This window comes from Kwoniella bestiolae, chromosome 4 (genome assembly GCF_000512585.2).
Source record: "Kwoniella bestiolae CBS 10118 chromosome 4, complete sequence".
Lineage (NCBI taxonomy): Eukaryota > Fungi > Basidiomycota > Tremellomycetes > Tremellales > Cryptococcaceae > Kwoniella > Kwoniella bestiolae.
The window spans coordinates 1,658,739-1,673,220 of NC_089244.1; the positions used below are offsets into that span (position 1 = coordinate 1,658,739).

At 46.6% G+C, this 14,482-nt stretch overlaps 4 protein-coding genes across 4 annotated transcripts; 1 reads left to right on the forward strand and 3 right to left on the reverse strand.

The window, feature by feature from the left end:
• Window positions 1-156: 156 nt before the first annotated feature.
• I302_106200 (uncharacterized protein) lies at window positions 157-4,192 on the reverse strand (the record flags this gene model as incomplete). Its single annotated transcript, XM_065870228.1, has 13 exons — window positions 157-339; window positions 411-463; window positions 530-763; window positions 888-979; window positions 1,036-1,102; window positions 1,183-1,197; window positions 1,282-1,413; window positions 1,522-2,178; window positions 2,240-2,773; window positions 2,854-2,944; window positions 3,029-3,245; window positions 3,345-3,532; window positions 3,656-4,192. 13 exons carry the CDS (start codon window positions 4,190-4,192, stop codon window positions 157-159), a joined length of 3,000 nt encoding a protein of 999 aa, XP_065726300.1.
• An 895-nt stretch (window positions 4,193-5,087) lies between these two features.
• I302_106201 (uncharacterized protein) lies at window positions 5,088-7,571 on the reverse strand (the record flags this gene model as incomplete). Its single annotated transcript, XM_065870229.1, has 11 exons — window positions 5,088-5,147; window positions 5,215-5,276; window positions 5,349-5,636; window positions 5,699-5,718; window positions 5,774-5,856; window positions 5,910-6,001; window positions 6,084-6,302; window positions 6,415-6,741; window positions 6,820-7,346; window positions 7,426-7,462; window positions 7,523-7,571. The coding sequence occupies 11 exons, from the start codon at window positions 7,569-7,571 to the stop codon at window positions 5,088-5,090; spliced, it is 1,764 nt and encodes a 587-aa protein (XP_065726301.1).
• A 1,229-nt stretch (window positions 7,572-8,800) lies between these two features.
• On the reverse strand, window positions 8,801-10,135 carry I302_106202 (uncharacterized protein; the record flags this gene model as incomplete). The annotated part of the gene is made up of 6 exons (XM_065870230.1): window positions 8,801-8,904; window positions 9,086-9,176; window positions 9,270-9,548; window positions 9,627-9,704; window positions 9,790-9,862; window positions 9,924-10,135. The coding sequence occupies 6 exons, from the start codon at window positions 10,133-10,135 to the stop codon at window positions 8,801-8,803; spliced, it is 837 nt and encodes a 278-aa protein (XP_065726302.1).
• A 444-nt stretch (window positions 10,136-10,579) lies between these two features.
• Window positions 10,580-14,288, forward strand: I302_106203 (uncharacterized protein; the record flags this gene model as incomplete). Its single annotated transcript, XM_019191947.1, has 23 exons — window positions 10,580-10,690; window positions 10,759-10,785; window positions 10,846-10,913; window positions 10,969-11,022; window positions 11,094-11,111; window positions 11,176-11,410; window positions 11,520-11,903; window positions 11,962-12,074; window positions 12,140-12,226; window positions 12,295-12,369; window positions 12,439-12,507; window positions 12,570-12,594; window positions 12,653-12,745; window positions 12,824-12,883; window positions 12,947-13,026; window positions 13,092-13,142; window positions 13,211-13,330; window positions 13,394-13,455; window positions 13,518-13,531; window positions 13,599-13,660; window positions 13,756-13,923; window positions 14,050-14,137; window positions 14,199-14,288. The coding sequence occupies 23 exons, from the start codon at window positions 10,580-10,582 to the stop codon at window positions 14,286-14,288; spliced, it is 2,154 nt and encodes a 717-aa protein (XP_019046577.1).
• Window positions 14,289-14,482: the final 194 nt, after the last annotated feature.

Genomic DNA, 14,482 nt, shown 5'->3' on the forward strand with positions numbered 1-14,482 from the left:
CTATTAAATTATATACAAAATGTACTATGATTATACGGATGCTATATTCTAATGCAACAAAACAAAACACACAAAGACGCAAACAAGTAATCAGAGTCCATATCGCGGACACCACAGAAACATCCCCATCTCGACCTGGTCGCCCATCTATCCCCCTTAGATGGTCTTGGCAAAAGCGATGAACCCGCTCAAACCCCTAAAAGTGCCTTTAGCAGTCGCCCCGTAATGCTCGAGTGTATGTCCCTCTTTATCCCTCCAAATTCCATCGGGGTCGACCAACCCGTATTTCAAGGTATTTTGGTTCGACAATAAAGTCTCCATCATCTCGGCGACGACTTGCTACACACCACAGATACGGAATATCAGCAATTTCTCCTGCCATGTCTGGATCTACATGGTAATCAACTCACCCTCGAATCTATCATCACGTTTATCTCCTGAGAATGGAACCAAGATTGACTATCTATTTACCGCCACCAGAATATCAGCACAACCACCTACCTAACGCAATGAAACAGAACAGACCCACCTTGATTACCATTCCCAAAAATAGCCACCTGATCATCATAAGCCGCAAACTTGATATGACAATTCCTCTGTTTCTTTACCGCGTTCAGAGGTCTCACTTGATCTTTACCGGTATACCAATATACTTTCAAAAATTGTTCCTTCTTATCTTTTCTTAGGATCTTGTATAATCTGTCGACGACTTCTTCATTGGTACCTCCCTGGAATGGGATGGATTCGCCTTTATCGTTGAACCCTGCAGATCACAAGGTACGGGTCAGCATCACGCTTTGATGGATCTCGCGTCGAACAAGAGAAAGATAAGGTGGTTCGATGAACTCAGGAGGTACGTGACGATTATGCAAGATGGACCAACTCACCCAGATCGAGTAACAATACAACGTCTACTCCCCTCCTGCAAGCTTGCTTGACAGCTCGAACAATAGGTCTAGCATTTAATGTTGGAGTTTGGCTAGACAACATTGTCAGCTAATCGCTTTTGGTCCAGTACTCTCACAGCCGACTCACACAAAGACTTTCTTCTTTGCATATCTAAAACCAGCTAGCCAAGCAGCATTCTGGGGATTTCGAATGTCTGCGAAGTAGAGAACAGCGACATCAGTCCTAATGTCCTTCACACGGTGTTCGACTTATCGATGAGAGGAATATACGTACCATGATGACCGGGAACTAGATTGGGCAGACAAGTATAGATGATCAGTACCGCTTCCCTAAGCTATCAAGCTATCTGTCAAAAGGAACGCCTGCACTCACATCCATGGGGCTTCCTACATGTCATAGCGATAGGGAAAGGATCATGTGGTCTATGCACAACGTGGGGTTTGAAATCGTCCAATTCATCTGAATCTTCCACCGTAGCCCAAGCATCGGATAGAGCACCAGCATCTGCGCAATCCCGAATGATCAGTATCCGGTCAATCTATATCACACCATAGACACAGGACCGTGCTATAGAGAGGATGTGTTGACGCTGATGACTTTGTATTGACTTACTAAACTTCTTCGAAAGCGCAAACATCCTCTTACTCCCCGTCCCCTCCGGCTGAACTTCCTCCCCTTCACCCGCCGACTCTCCTGCATCAGGTATACTCAACTCCACATGCCTCTTAGCTTTCTCATACACATTCCCCACCTCTTCCGAATGAGTAGCAGTGAGCGGTAAAGCCTCGCCCAAGGTATTCCTAGGTGGAGAGGGTATCTCTTTGCCCAATGAAAGAGGGTTATGATCTGAGGCATCACCATTTGGTAAATTCACCGTAGAGGTTGTAGGGGAAGATACCAACGGGGTATCATTTTGGATCTTCGGTAATGGTATATCCTTATATGATCCATTGGGGGAGGTGGTCAATCTGCCTGTACCGTCTATGTCTAACGGTGCAAATCCGACATGCTTCTTCTCCCGCTCACGGCCCCGTCCATCTCCAGTAGCTTGTAGTGATTCAGTCTGAGGTAGTGGGCCATCGGGGTAATTCACTCTATCGTGCGATGGAGTCGAAAGGACCGTGGAATCCCAATGCTCGTCCAAAGCCGGTTCGTGAGGTAATGGATAAGTCTTCGATTTCAACGGTACGTCATTTGTGATCGCAGGTGAAGAGGGAGCTTCGGACCCATTGGCCGTAGAAGTGATCGTAGCTTTTTCATCGTCTTTGTCTATCTCCAATTATCAGCCTACACCGTACCATCTTTATCCACCCAAAACAGAGATACTCACGCTGCCTTAACAACCCCATATCCTGACTAGCTCTCCTACTTGGCCCCCTACTGGGTCCTCTACTAGGTCCACGCGAAGTACTACCCAAACCCCACCTCTCTCTAAACTCTCGTAGTTCCTTCATAGCCGTATGAGCCCTAGCTTCAAGCTCTTCACCAGGCTTCCAATCGTTGAAACTCTGCTTCTGCTCGTCAATCACCCTCCTCACCGCTTCCCTCAGACGCTCCGTCGTTCCAGGTTCGGTACCATGGGTGAGCGCGTTCTTCTCCTCATCTATATCTTTGGTCTGTCGTCTCAATAGGAGACGCGCAGCTTTGGCAGCCTTGAGGATCTCGATATCGTCAAAATAGGGGTTATGATCTTGGAATAGGTAATGCGGTTTACCAGTGACCGGGTCGAGGGGGGGTTGGTACGGTTCTGACATGCATGGAAGAGGTGGGGAGAGCTTGTTCCACCATGAGTGAAGGGCAACTTCGTAGAATGAATCGACAATGGGTCCCTCGAGGTGAGTCATCATTTCGAGATTTGGTCGGTCTGTCCATACATACACATAGTCCTGTTAATCATACTGGTAGCTGTTCACCGGGGAGAAAAGGGAGCATAGTCTGACTGACCTTGAATGTTATTACTATTGATCAAAGCGACTTTCCTATCTACGATCAAAAATTTGGCGTGGAAAGTACCGAGTAGTACTCTATGGAAGTTCTGATGCCCAGGTCGAAGCAGCATCAGCACTAGTATACTCGAGAATATCTGTCGGACTGATACCACGAAGCAGAGTGTACTCACAATAACCTCCATATCCAACCCTTCGACTTCTTCCTTCGTCGGGAGATCCAACGGCGCCCATTCTTTCGGATTAACAGGCGCATGAGCATTCCAAAGTTGTTCCCAAGATCCTCGATCATACATGATTTTAACTATCACTTTTGGTTTACCCGCTTTCACTGTCCGTGCGGATAGATCTCGTAGAGCAGAGGAAATGGTGTTGACGGAGTTTGATGGCCTGTGCCGTTCACAGAGCGATCAGTAAGAGGTTCTGTGGAAGGTATCGAAATTGAACGGCAGGAGGGGTTCATAGGTTCACATAGAGGCAACAACTCACTGCCAGTAATTTGTAGCTAGGAATACCTCCTTATCCGCACGTATGATGACATCTCGATAATGTTGCATGATATCGGGGATGAGGGAGATGATAGTCAATGGCATCGTCGTGGTTGATCCCAGTAAGTCTGGTGGAACAAGACCAGATAATGGGTCTCGTTCGAGAGTGGGCAGTAATGAGATGTACATCTATTCACACAATTCTTTGCATCAGCTTCCATTTCGTTCAGATACCAACACCCATTCACATTGGGTATCTGTGAGCCCTCAAGCATATGTGATGTAATGAAGAGGGAGAAAAGCTGGACATACCTTCCAAAACAGATCCCCAACAACAGCTTCACCGCCCTCCCCTCCCTCATCCTCAAACCTCCAACCAGCCTTCTTCCTCAACTCCTGCCCCTGGGCTTGCCATCGCTTCATCTCATCTTCGGTCAACCCATTAATCACAGAATGCTTCACTTTGAACCGTCGTATCAACCTGAAAAGGGGGTTGGGCTGAGGAAAAGTGGTGTAAATCGCTTTACCCGCTGAATGGGTTGGGTGGTCGTTCAGGTATTTCGAGATGAGCTTGGAAGAGCTTGCACCGGCACTAGCCTTGGGATTGGATTTTGGGTTTGCTTTCTCGCTTGTAGAGGCTGAAAGGGGACGTGCATTGGTAGACTGCTGAGCGTGCTGAGGTTGAGGCTGAGGTTGGGCGTACGCTGAGGGAGGTTGAGGTGTTGGAGGTATTGAGCTTGCTGTTATTGGAGTGGGGGTGTCGTCATTGGTAGATACGGGAGCATGATCGTATGAATGAACGGGCGGTAAGCCCTCTATCTTCTCCCTGTCTCCGTCTCTGTTCGACATCTTGTAAAGGCTGTGACTTTCCACGCCTTCTTGATGAGTTGGGAGCACAAAGGTATCAATGTATGTTGTTTTCGTTGGACTGAGGAATAGTCAGAGAAGTATTGTCTCGATTCCTGGCGCGTAGTCGAGTCTTGTTGTATTATATAGATAAAGTAGGTGATACAATGTAACAGTGGTAGAAGTAGTGATTAAGTGAGTGATTTATGAATAGTCTACCAAAGCTTTAAATAGCCAAGAATATTTCAGACTTGAATAAGGGCAGTCGAGTGGGCTGTGCTGTACGACTCTCTCTCTCTCTCTCTTTGACACTATGCGAATATGAATACGAATGCGCAGACTTTCACGATGCTATAGTACAGTACTATTCAAGATGATGTGATGATTGGTATGGATAACTGATGATCATCACTCCCTCTCTCTTTCATATGCATATAGAAGAATGACCATCCATCCCAGTCAGGCCAAGACATGATGATGACGAATGAGCACTGCTACTGCTACGGCTACGAGGGCTCGCTCTTATGCCCTTGCCCCGCCCTGTTGCCTCTTGGCTTTGACCGATTAGGGTAATTCATCGTACTCTTAAAATGATGCATATGCATAGTTAAAGGGACGGGGACGGTCACCGAAGTATCCGGATATCCGAAATGTACTGTATAGATCAAGTTGTAATGTATCCATAACGAGTAATGCATTCATCTCTTCATGAAACATCTGTTCAGATTATATTAGAACCATTCAGTTATACTTATAAATGTGGACATCTGATTCAACGTATATGAGATGAGAGGTAAAATACCAGAGAGATCTATAATTGGAGGAAGGGGAATGGATGGGAAAGCATATATTAATGATGGGTGGAGATATCAAAAAGATAATCAGACGATGGTTTGGCTTAAAAGTGAGGAGCATTGAGGATGATACCCATCAAACATCCCGCAGCGACACCAGCGACCTGTCGTGTGATAACCACAGATTAGCACTGATTCACTGGAAAAGCAGATAGATGTTATGGTACTCACGGGAACAGTCAGGACCCAACCTAAGAAGATCCATCCCAGTGCTCTCCAGTTGACACCTTTGACTATCATTCCAGGACACATCCAGAATCAGCACAGCACCGCTCGTGGTATGAGTAGAAGAAAAGACAACTCACATCCAGAAGACAAGACACCAACACCCATAGTGGCACCGGTGATGCACATGGTGGTGGATACGGGAATACCATACTGAGAAGCCAAAAGTACAGTGATGGCAGCTCCAAATTCCATCGAGAATCCTCGAGAGGGTGAGTGCATGGTAAGCTTGTTACCTAACACGGCCATGATATTGTATCCGTACGTCGCTAGACCAATGACGATCATGGCACCTCCAAAGGCCAGGATCCAAGTGGGGGTGGGAGTATCTTTCGGGGTGACTTGTCCGTGGGACCATACGTAGTAGACTGTGAAAGATAATGACATTGGCTACCATCCGATTTCGTTGGCAAAGGCTGATACGACTTACCGGCAGCGAAGGGACCGACACTGCATGAGACCAAGATGTCAGTATTGATCAGGAGTATGGATGAAGATGACTTACGCATTGGCAACATCGTTGGAACCGTGCGCGAAAGAGTTGGTACAGGCAGTCAAAACTTGGAGGAAAGAGTACATGTGTTCGGTCTGTATCATTACCCGTAAGCTTCAAGTCTGTATCGTGGTGATATCGCACTCACCTCGTTGGGGTACTGAGAAGCCCTTTCGTGCATCTCGTGAATTCTGTTGGCTTGCTTGGATCCATTACCAGCTTGCATAGCGTGAACGTCGACTATTGATCATCACACGATCATTATAACGTTGCACAACACAGGTTAGGTTAGGTAGAGAGAGAGAGAAAGAGGATGGCATACCTGAAGAACCGTGCAAAAGGATCTTGGGGATCTTGTATCTAAGGATGACCCAGAGGTTTCGAGGCAAGATCCATAATCCCTCGATCTGGGTCTTGGGGTTAACTTCAACTTCTTCCAATGGTACGGGCTTGTGAGGTCTGGTAGGGGATGATTCGAGGTCTCGTTCAGGATCGAGGTTCTTGGTTCGTCCGCCGGTGGGTGATCCGTCTTCTTGGTGGCCTGGGAAAATATAAACAATCAGGATCAGCAAAAGGCCAATGCCATCGCAGGTTATAATCAAGATGTACAAGTCTTGGATGAGTGGAGATGGGAGAGACATCGATATACTCACCATCGATAGGCAAGTTAGAAGGATGAGCGCCCGTCTCCCCCTCATAAGTCCTCTTCTCATCATCTCTGCCCAACACTCTATAATCGGGGACATGTTGATGAGCGTGCTCCAACGATTCGGTGGGGGCAGGTCGTTTCCAAAGTAAGGGACCGTAGAAGAAGTGGTACCATCTGATGGTGTAATCCTTCTTGACTACTTTGGCGTGCACGTAAGGTAACCAGAAGAGGATCGAGAGGATGGCAACCACAAGTCCAGTTAGGACGATGGCTAGGGCGATGGTGGTTTTTGATAATTTGTCGAGCTTGAGAGATGGGGCACCCTTGTAGACTATACAAATCACATCACACAAGTCAGCCTCGTACTTGTCAAACCACATAGGAAGGAGATAGAGAGACAAAAACGTACCAATGGACATGGTCAAAACAGCAGCAACAGTGAAGAAATACACCGGAGCAATCATCATACCTGCTCTAATCGAATTCTTTCTCTCCAACACCGCATACTTCGTAATAAGATAGACAACAGCGGCGAACCCAGCAGAAATACCAGGAGCAATGATGAACCCCGCGAAAATGGCTCCAATACCTTTAGCGTTGTTCCACCCCCACTGGACCGCATCTTTACCTTGGATGGCCACTCCCACACCCGCCAGGGCACTGACGATAGAATAAGTGGTAGAGACGGGCCAAGAGTTTCGAGTGGCAATCATCAACCACGTAGCGGAAGCGACCAGAGCACAGGTGAATCCCAGCATTTCGACACCTGCGTTACCTTGGAATGCCGAGAGGGAGATGATTCCGTTCTTGATTGTGCCTGCCACTTTCGCTCCGACCAGAACGGCCCCAAGGAACTCCATTAGGGCGGCGGCGAGACATGCTTGTCGGAGGGTGAGGGATCGAGAGGAGACGGAGGTGGCGAAGGAGTTTGCGACGCTGTGTGGGGCATAGAATGATCAGTGATTAGTACTTGTACGATTGGCACGGCGTGGTTATGAAATGGAGCAGGACTCACTCATTCGCACCGATGTTGAAAGCGTCCAATGCGGCGACTAAAATGTTCGTTCAATCAGTATCACCGATCCGGGTCAGAAATGGGATGAACAACCTACACAGAATCGCAATCGCAAAGATATAATCGTACTGGTGCAAGTAAGGCATCTTGAGGTCTTCTATCTTCTCGTTGGTCGGTTGATCTACCCAGAGGGGCTGGTTGGTTGGTTCTTGAGCGGGCGCAAGGCGAAGAAGATTTTGGAACAATCCTTTTGAGAAGTTATTTTCCCCTCTTTCTTCCTATGTGGTCCAGAAGAAAAGAATGCTTGAACATTGATCGATAGAATGTCACTTCACATCAATAGTTTTTTCAGGTAGGTAGGTAGGTTATATATATTCATTCAAAGGAATCCTTTCCTTCTTTCTTCCGATTCGTTGGTGTCTGTGCTCTGTGCTCCACTGGTTGATCCCTCTACACGTACAGTACAGTACCGCAGGCGCAGGATATCGGGTCGTGCCCATACCCAAGCATACATGAGTTGTAGACGAAGGAGAAATGGATCACGCCAAGATATATACACCCATCGAAGTCTTCCTTCCTCACAACACCTATCTCTCAGAAGGATGATCCACACTATATATACCACCCCTCATCTCTTATAAACGTTCAAGTCATGAATGGAATATGAATGGTCGATCGATGAAGAACGTTTCTTACATTAGAGCAGTTGCCAAGAATGCCAAGAGAGATGACCTTCCCCGCTGAAACATAACTCACCACATTCTCATTCCATTATGCTTGTCTGTGCCGCTTTCCTCATTCATGTATATAATGGACAGTATGAACGTGCTACCTAACATGCATATCGTATTATATGCATGTGCGATCAGATGAATGAGCCGTTCCGCAAGAACAATAACAAAACCACACCCACGAGTGATTCACTGTCACCGGATATCTCGGATTCCGGCGGCGTTCTGGCGCACAATGGCAAAGGTACCAAATAATCTTACTCTTCGTCCTTGTCGATCATTTTGAACGTTCTAGGATGTTGACCAACGTGAATCATACGGTTGGATATCAAGTACCGCTCCAGTGAATGAGACATGCAAGATATAAGATTTAGAGGAGCGAGAGCACGGGGAGCAAAGATGAAAACGTTTTCTCGCCGAGTTACACTGGAGCTCTATCGATCGATCTTTTGTGTGACCGTCTCCCTTTGCTCCAGATGAAAGTTCTCATGGGTACTGTTAATGGAGGTACCGAATCTAAGCTTACTTTTGAAGCTATGTGGATAACAATATTTCCATATGATACGACTCCCAAACTTCGGAACAACCAGGGTGATACCGAGATTCATCAGATTCTAGCTGGAAACGACCATGTGGTGCTAGCGTTACTGGAAGACATCGTCGTTATGATAAATATGATCGTATCCCTTCTTTACCAACATGCCCAGTACCGATGCGAGGACAATCGCAACAAGCGCGTAGGTCAGAACTATGTTGGTGGAAGGACTCGTCAGCTCCGCATATTTAAGAACCTAGACGGGGTGAGGACAGACTGAAGGCGTATATGGCGTCACGATCATGAATGATAATGGTAAGGTAGTTGTGTAGATTATGGTACTAGGGAGCCCGAAGCCTGATTTCTAATCGAGATGATGTAGAGATGAACTCACACACTATGACTCGCAATAGAAACTGCCTTTTACTTGTTTTGCTGGCCAATTTCTCTTTGACCCTAACGATCTCGGAGGATAGATACATGTCCTGAGGTTGTATAGTCGATAGCGTCAGTTCACTGGAGGTGCAAAATAAAGATAGCGGTTTCGATAAGAGGTGAGAAGTGCAAGGCAGACTCACCACCTCATCAGCCCACATCTCTATCCTCGTCAACGCATCGCCTTCCCCCCCGTCCAGCTCGCTGATCCTCTTCATTCTACTTGCACTCCCCTCATCTTTATCTAAACCCCGCGAGAGAGCAGTTGAAGTTGTAAGATCCGATACGACATCTTTCCATGGTGTGGTACGCTTCTCCATGAGGTCCACGTCTGCTGATCGGTCGAAAACGATCCTTTGGAGGTGGGATTGGAATGGTGGGATGTGGGCTGAGAGCGTTTGTTGGAGTTGAGCTGTGATTGCCTGTGCCACATGAGGTCAGATTGGAGTAATCATGGATATCAATGGTCGACGGGAATGGTGATGGTAGGATGGACACACCTCCGCATCATCATCTATCTTGTTAACCCTTTCGAATACGTCTGGCATGTTCGTCATGACATGGTGTTTTATCGTTGACTAGTAATATACCAGCAAATGTCAGCTGAGAGACCGTTGGTCTTGTGAAGAGACATGGCCGTTTTCACAGCTTTACCAAACTCACCAAACTAGACCTGATGACCCTCTCATGCTCCTCACACACCGCGGTCAACCTATCAATTTCCATCTGCAGGGGACTGATGACCCCATTGACATCAGCCTTTGATTATAACATCCTGTGAGAAGTGGCTTACTCACTGAGTGCTCCTCGAAGCCAGAGGCAGGCTCCTCTTCCTCACTGGCGGCAGGAAGGTTGGCTGGGCCCTTCTATTTGATGTAGAGACATCTCCATTGATGGAAGAATGACTCGGATGATTCGATACGGGAGGAGCACTCTGCGGTGAAGGTGATGTTGATCTGTAGGTTGCTTGGATGGGTACGCTGAGCTGTCTCCGCTGTGTGTTTGGCATTGCTGGTGAGTAGTTTAGTGATCCTATGGAAGAATACATGGTTGATGGTTGATAGTTGATGGTTGATAGTCAAACGAATACTAACAGCAATCACAACCTGATATATGAGACAAAATCACAGGAACGATCGGTTCCTCCACGTGTATCAGGGTGGTCTCCGCCGGAATCAAAGGGATGTCTGACGTCAGGTGGTGGTTGATGATCTGGTAATCTTAAAAGCAGACGACGACGACGACATGGACGACGAGGTCAAGGAAGAGGTAAGATGTGGGGGGGTTGCCGTAAACAGTCAGACATCTCGACTGATTACACATATATATATATACCCAATCTATCCAGTCTATCGTAATACCTCATTCCCAATCACCGTCATACTCGTACTCGTACTCGTAGTCACAGATTCAAATTTGTTATATCCACATTCTTCGTTCTTCGGTTTTCGATATGCCTCCTCCAACTCATTATCAACAACAAGCCAACAACGCCATATACGAAGCTATGGATCATCCAAAGGAGGACTGTGACGGTGCTGGTGCGCCTATAAGGGGTATCCAGGTGAGTTATAACCTGTACTCGTCCTGCCCAGGTAGATCAGATTGCTGACCCTTCTCTTCCATCCTTAGGACCATGCGTTGATTGGGAATCTTAGAGTGAGCAAAAATCAAATCTGACTAGGACAAGGGTGCTCATCCGGTTACTTTGCTTGACAGACCGCCGCTCTTGTCAGTTTGGACGGTTCCATCGAATCTATGTGTATACCTTACTTTGATTCTCCCAGGTGAGCACCTTTCTGCTTCAACCTCAGATCTGCATAACTTATAAGCTCGTTGTAGTGTCTTCGCGAGATTGGTGGACGCAAATAAAGGAGGCCACTTCTCCATCACCCCGTAAGTAACCTTCAATCGAATCAGAATCAGATTGATAGTACTGCTACTAACGATATTCGGTTGTCCCGCAGAACATGGCCCTTCAAACCGTACGTACCGATCTATCACTCTCGTACCATCCCGAAACACATGAGCTAATCTAACCTTGTACAGCAAACAAGCATACGCCCCCAACTCCAACGTCCTCGTCACCAAGTTCCTCTCCGAGGAAGGGGTAGGAGTGATGACTGATCTACTCGTACCCAAAGGAGCCAACTTGACAGGATCACAAAGCCGTTCGTTCTTACCCTGGTTGATAAGGAAGGTTGAGAGTATCAGAGGGAAAGTACCTTTTAGGATGGAATGTGCACCTGCGTTCAACTATTGTAGGGATAAGCATACCACTGAGGTGAGTGTACCTACATGTCTATCCTCTAGCCGGACACTACCACTCATCTCTATGGTTTCATTGCTAATCATAAAGCACATTGACTGACACCTTTCCATGTGGTATTCAGCTCGTAGACGACGACTCCGTCCCCTCAGAGACCGAACACACCCACAAAGGTCTCTTCACCTCTCCCTCGCTCACATTAGACCTTCGATACCTCACCAACTCGACCGACCAATGCGTCTCCGACCCATCTATCAAACTTAAGGTCGAGGAATTGGAGAATCGAAAATTGTTGGGTCCAGCTATAACATCGAATTTCGAGTTGGAAGAAGGACAATGTGTCTACTTCGTGTTGAGGGAATGTGGGGATTTCAGTTATTCGAATGCCGAACATGAGAGGATCGCCAATCCCAATCCTCAGAGAGCTCAGTCGGTTGGGATCCCGCTGGAAACTATGTTATCGGCTGCTAGTAAATTGAGACCAAAGGAGAATCCCATGTTGACTTTGGTGAGTGATGTTGCCCATCGGCCACTAGGACTTGTATTGACTTTTGCACTTCGCTTAGTCCCTCCTTAAAGCTCTTGTTCGAGATACCAACTCGTATTGGCAGAACTGGATCAACAGAAGTAAATATAAGGGGAGATGGAGAGAAGCTGTACATCGATCAGCCTTGGTACTGTGAGTACATGGGTAAATAGACAATAAAAGGTGTCCTGATGTACTGATGTCGGAGTAACCCTCAGTAAAATGCTAGTTTTTGAAGAAACCGGAGCTATCGTAGCTGCTCCGACATTCTCCTTACCGGAGTTTTTGGGTGGACAGAGGAATTGGTAAGCTCACTTGATCGCGCTTTGGACAATATCGACTTGTCTGACTCTTCGACCCCTTTGGTGTTTAGGGATTACCGATTCACCTGGGTCAGAGACACTTCGTTCACTTTATATGCTTTGATACGATTAGGATTCACCGAAGAGTGAGTCGCCTATCTTCCACATGGCTACTCAGGCCTATATACTTGGCTGATGTTGATTCTGGACTCTAGAGCAAACGCATATGTCGATTTCATCTTATCCCGACTGAGGGACAGGAACTCGGATGGGTCGTTACAGATGTGAGTAACCAGCTGTCTGTCGAACACCAGGACCTGGAATGATGTTGACTGGATGTTTTCAGCGTGTATACCATTCACGGTGGCAAGGTCAGCTTTTCGATCGGACTAATGGGAACGCCGACATAAACTGACTCTGTATTCGTAGGATCTCGAGGAGATCGAATTAGACCATTTGGAAGGACACAGAGGATCTAAACCTGTTAGAATAGGCAATGGAGCAGCTGACCACCTACAATTGGTCAGTCTGGCCGGCATTCTTTCATTCGATTCCCATCATGCTGATATGGATGCTGATATATCGGATTTGGTGATGTAGGATATTTACGGCGAATTGATGGATTGCATCTACCTTGCTCAGAAGTACAGTAAACCGTTGGTAAGTCAACTCAATTCCTCGTGGACAGAACTTATGACTAATGATTTTTCGTGTACAATGTAGAGCTGGGAATCATGGGTTGCTATTCGACAAGTCGTAGATTACGTTTGCACCCAAGTTGACGTGCCCGATCTATCCATCTGGTAAGTGGCTTCTTACATCCACAAACAGCATTGAGAGTGGATCGTACTGAATATATGGAATATAGGGAGGTGCGAGGGAAAACGAAGCATTTCCTCTATTCCAAAGTGATGTTATGGTGAGTCTGCCTTGATGTGGACACGGCGCAATAAGGCGACTATGCTGAACCATTCATCGATTGCATAGGGTTGCCATCGATCGAGGATTGAGATTGGCGGAGAAACGATGTCTACCTTGTCCAAATAGATACAAGTGGATCGAAGCTAGGGATAAGATCTATGAAGATGTAATGACCCATGGATGGAAGTGAGTGCCTGGTTCATTCTATATCACATCACGTGTATTGACGTCTTCATTTGTTACGATCAGCGAGAAGAAAGGGTTCTTCAGTCAGAGTTACGAGGATAAAGATTCGCTCGATTCTGCTGTTTGTGAGTGCTCGCTTCCAACCATGGAGATATACAGAGGCTGATTTGCTGGATCACTATGACAGTGATCATGCCCCTCGTGAGTGCTATACTGATCATTCAGCTCTATCGTGCGGGGGAGCTAATGGCTGACATTACATTTTTAGGTGTTCTTTATGTCTGCTGCCGATCCAAGATTCACCAAGACTTTGGAGAATATTCTGAAAACGTGAGTCCATCTATATCTCTATGCCTCCGGTCCTTTCGAATATTTATCTGGCAGTGTGTGACTGTGGATCAAGCTGATATCTTGTCTTGACCCAGACCCGAGAAAGGAGGTCTGACAGCTAATAACTCTGTATATCGATATAACGCTGCGATCTCGGATGACGGTGTGGGAGGGGAGGAAGGTGCATTCTCGTTGTGTACCCTTTGGTGTGTGGAGGCTTTGACTAGGGCCGGGGTTTATCATAAGCCGTATTTGGAGAAAGCGTGAGTCCTCTGTCATTTGCTCAGGCCATTCAAGTCCAATACATACCTCGGATCGCCTTCCCTCGGCTAAATGCATCATCGCCCTCGTCAATATCGCTTTGCTGACCTATCTTGACACATAATCAGCGTAAACATGTTTATGGACTTCTTGGGATACGGTAATCACGTAGAGCTCTATTCCGAAGAAATAAGTCCAGGTGGTGAAGGATTAGGAGTAAGTGCAACTCATGCTTCACAGTCAAAAATCTCCCGTGCTGATGAAATCTTGTGTGCAGAACACCCCCCAAGCGTTCTCGCATGTCACGTTGATTTCCGCGGCTTTCAACCTTGATCGAGCGCTCAGTGGAGGAACGATGGCTCCTTGATTGAGGATACATAGCTTGATGATGAGAAGGGGAGTGAATAAGAAAAGAAGGACTTTGTGATATATATGAAGTATAGTAGGGCAAGATCGAATGGGAATGTAGTTAATTATATTGACTAATTGACTTGAGAGATATGCTATGAAGTCAAAGAGAGAAACTACCACCTTCTAAAAATTCTTAAATGAAATGAACGA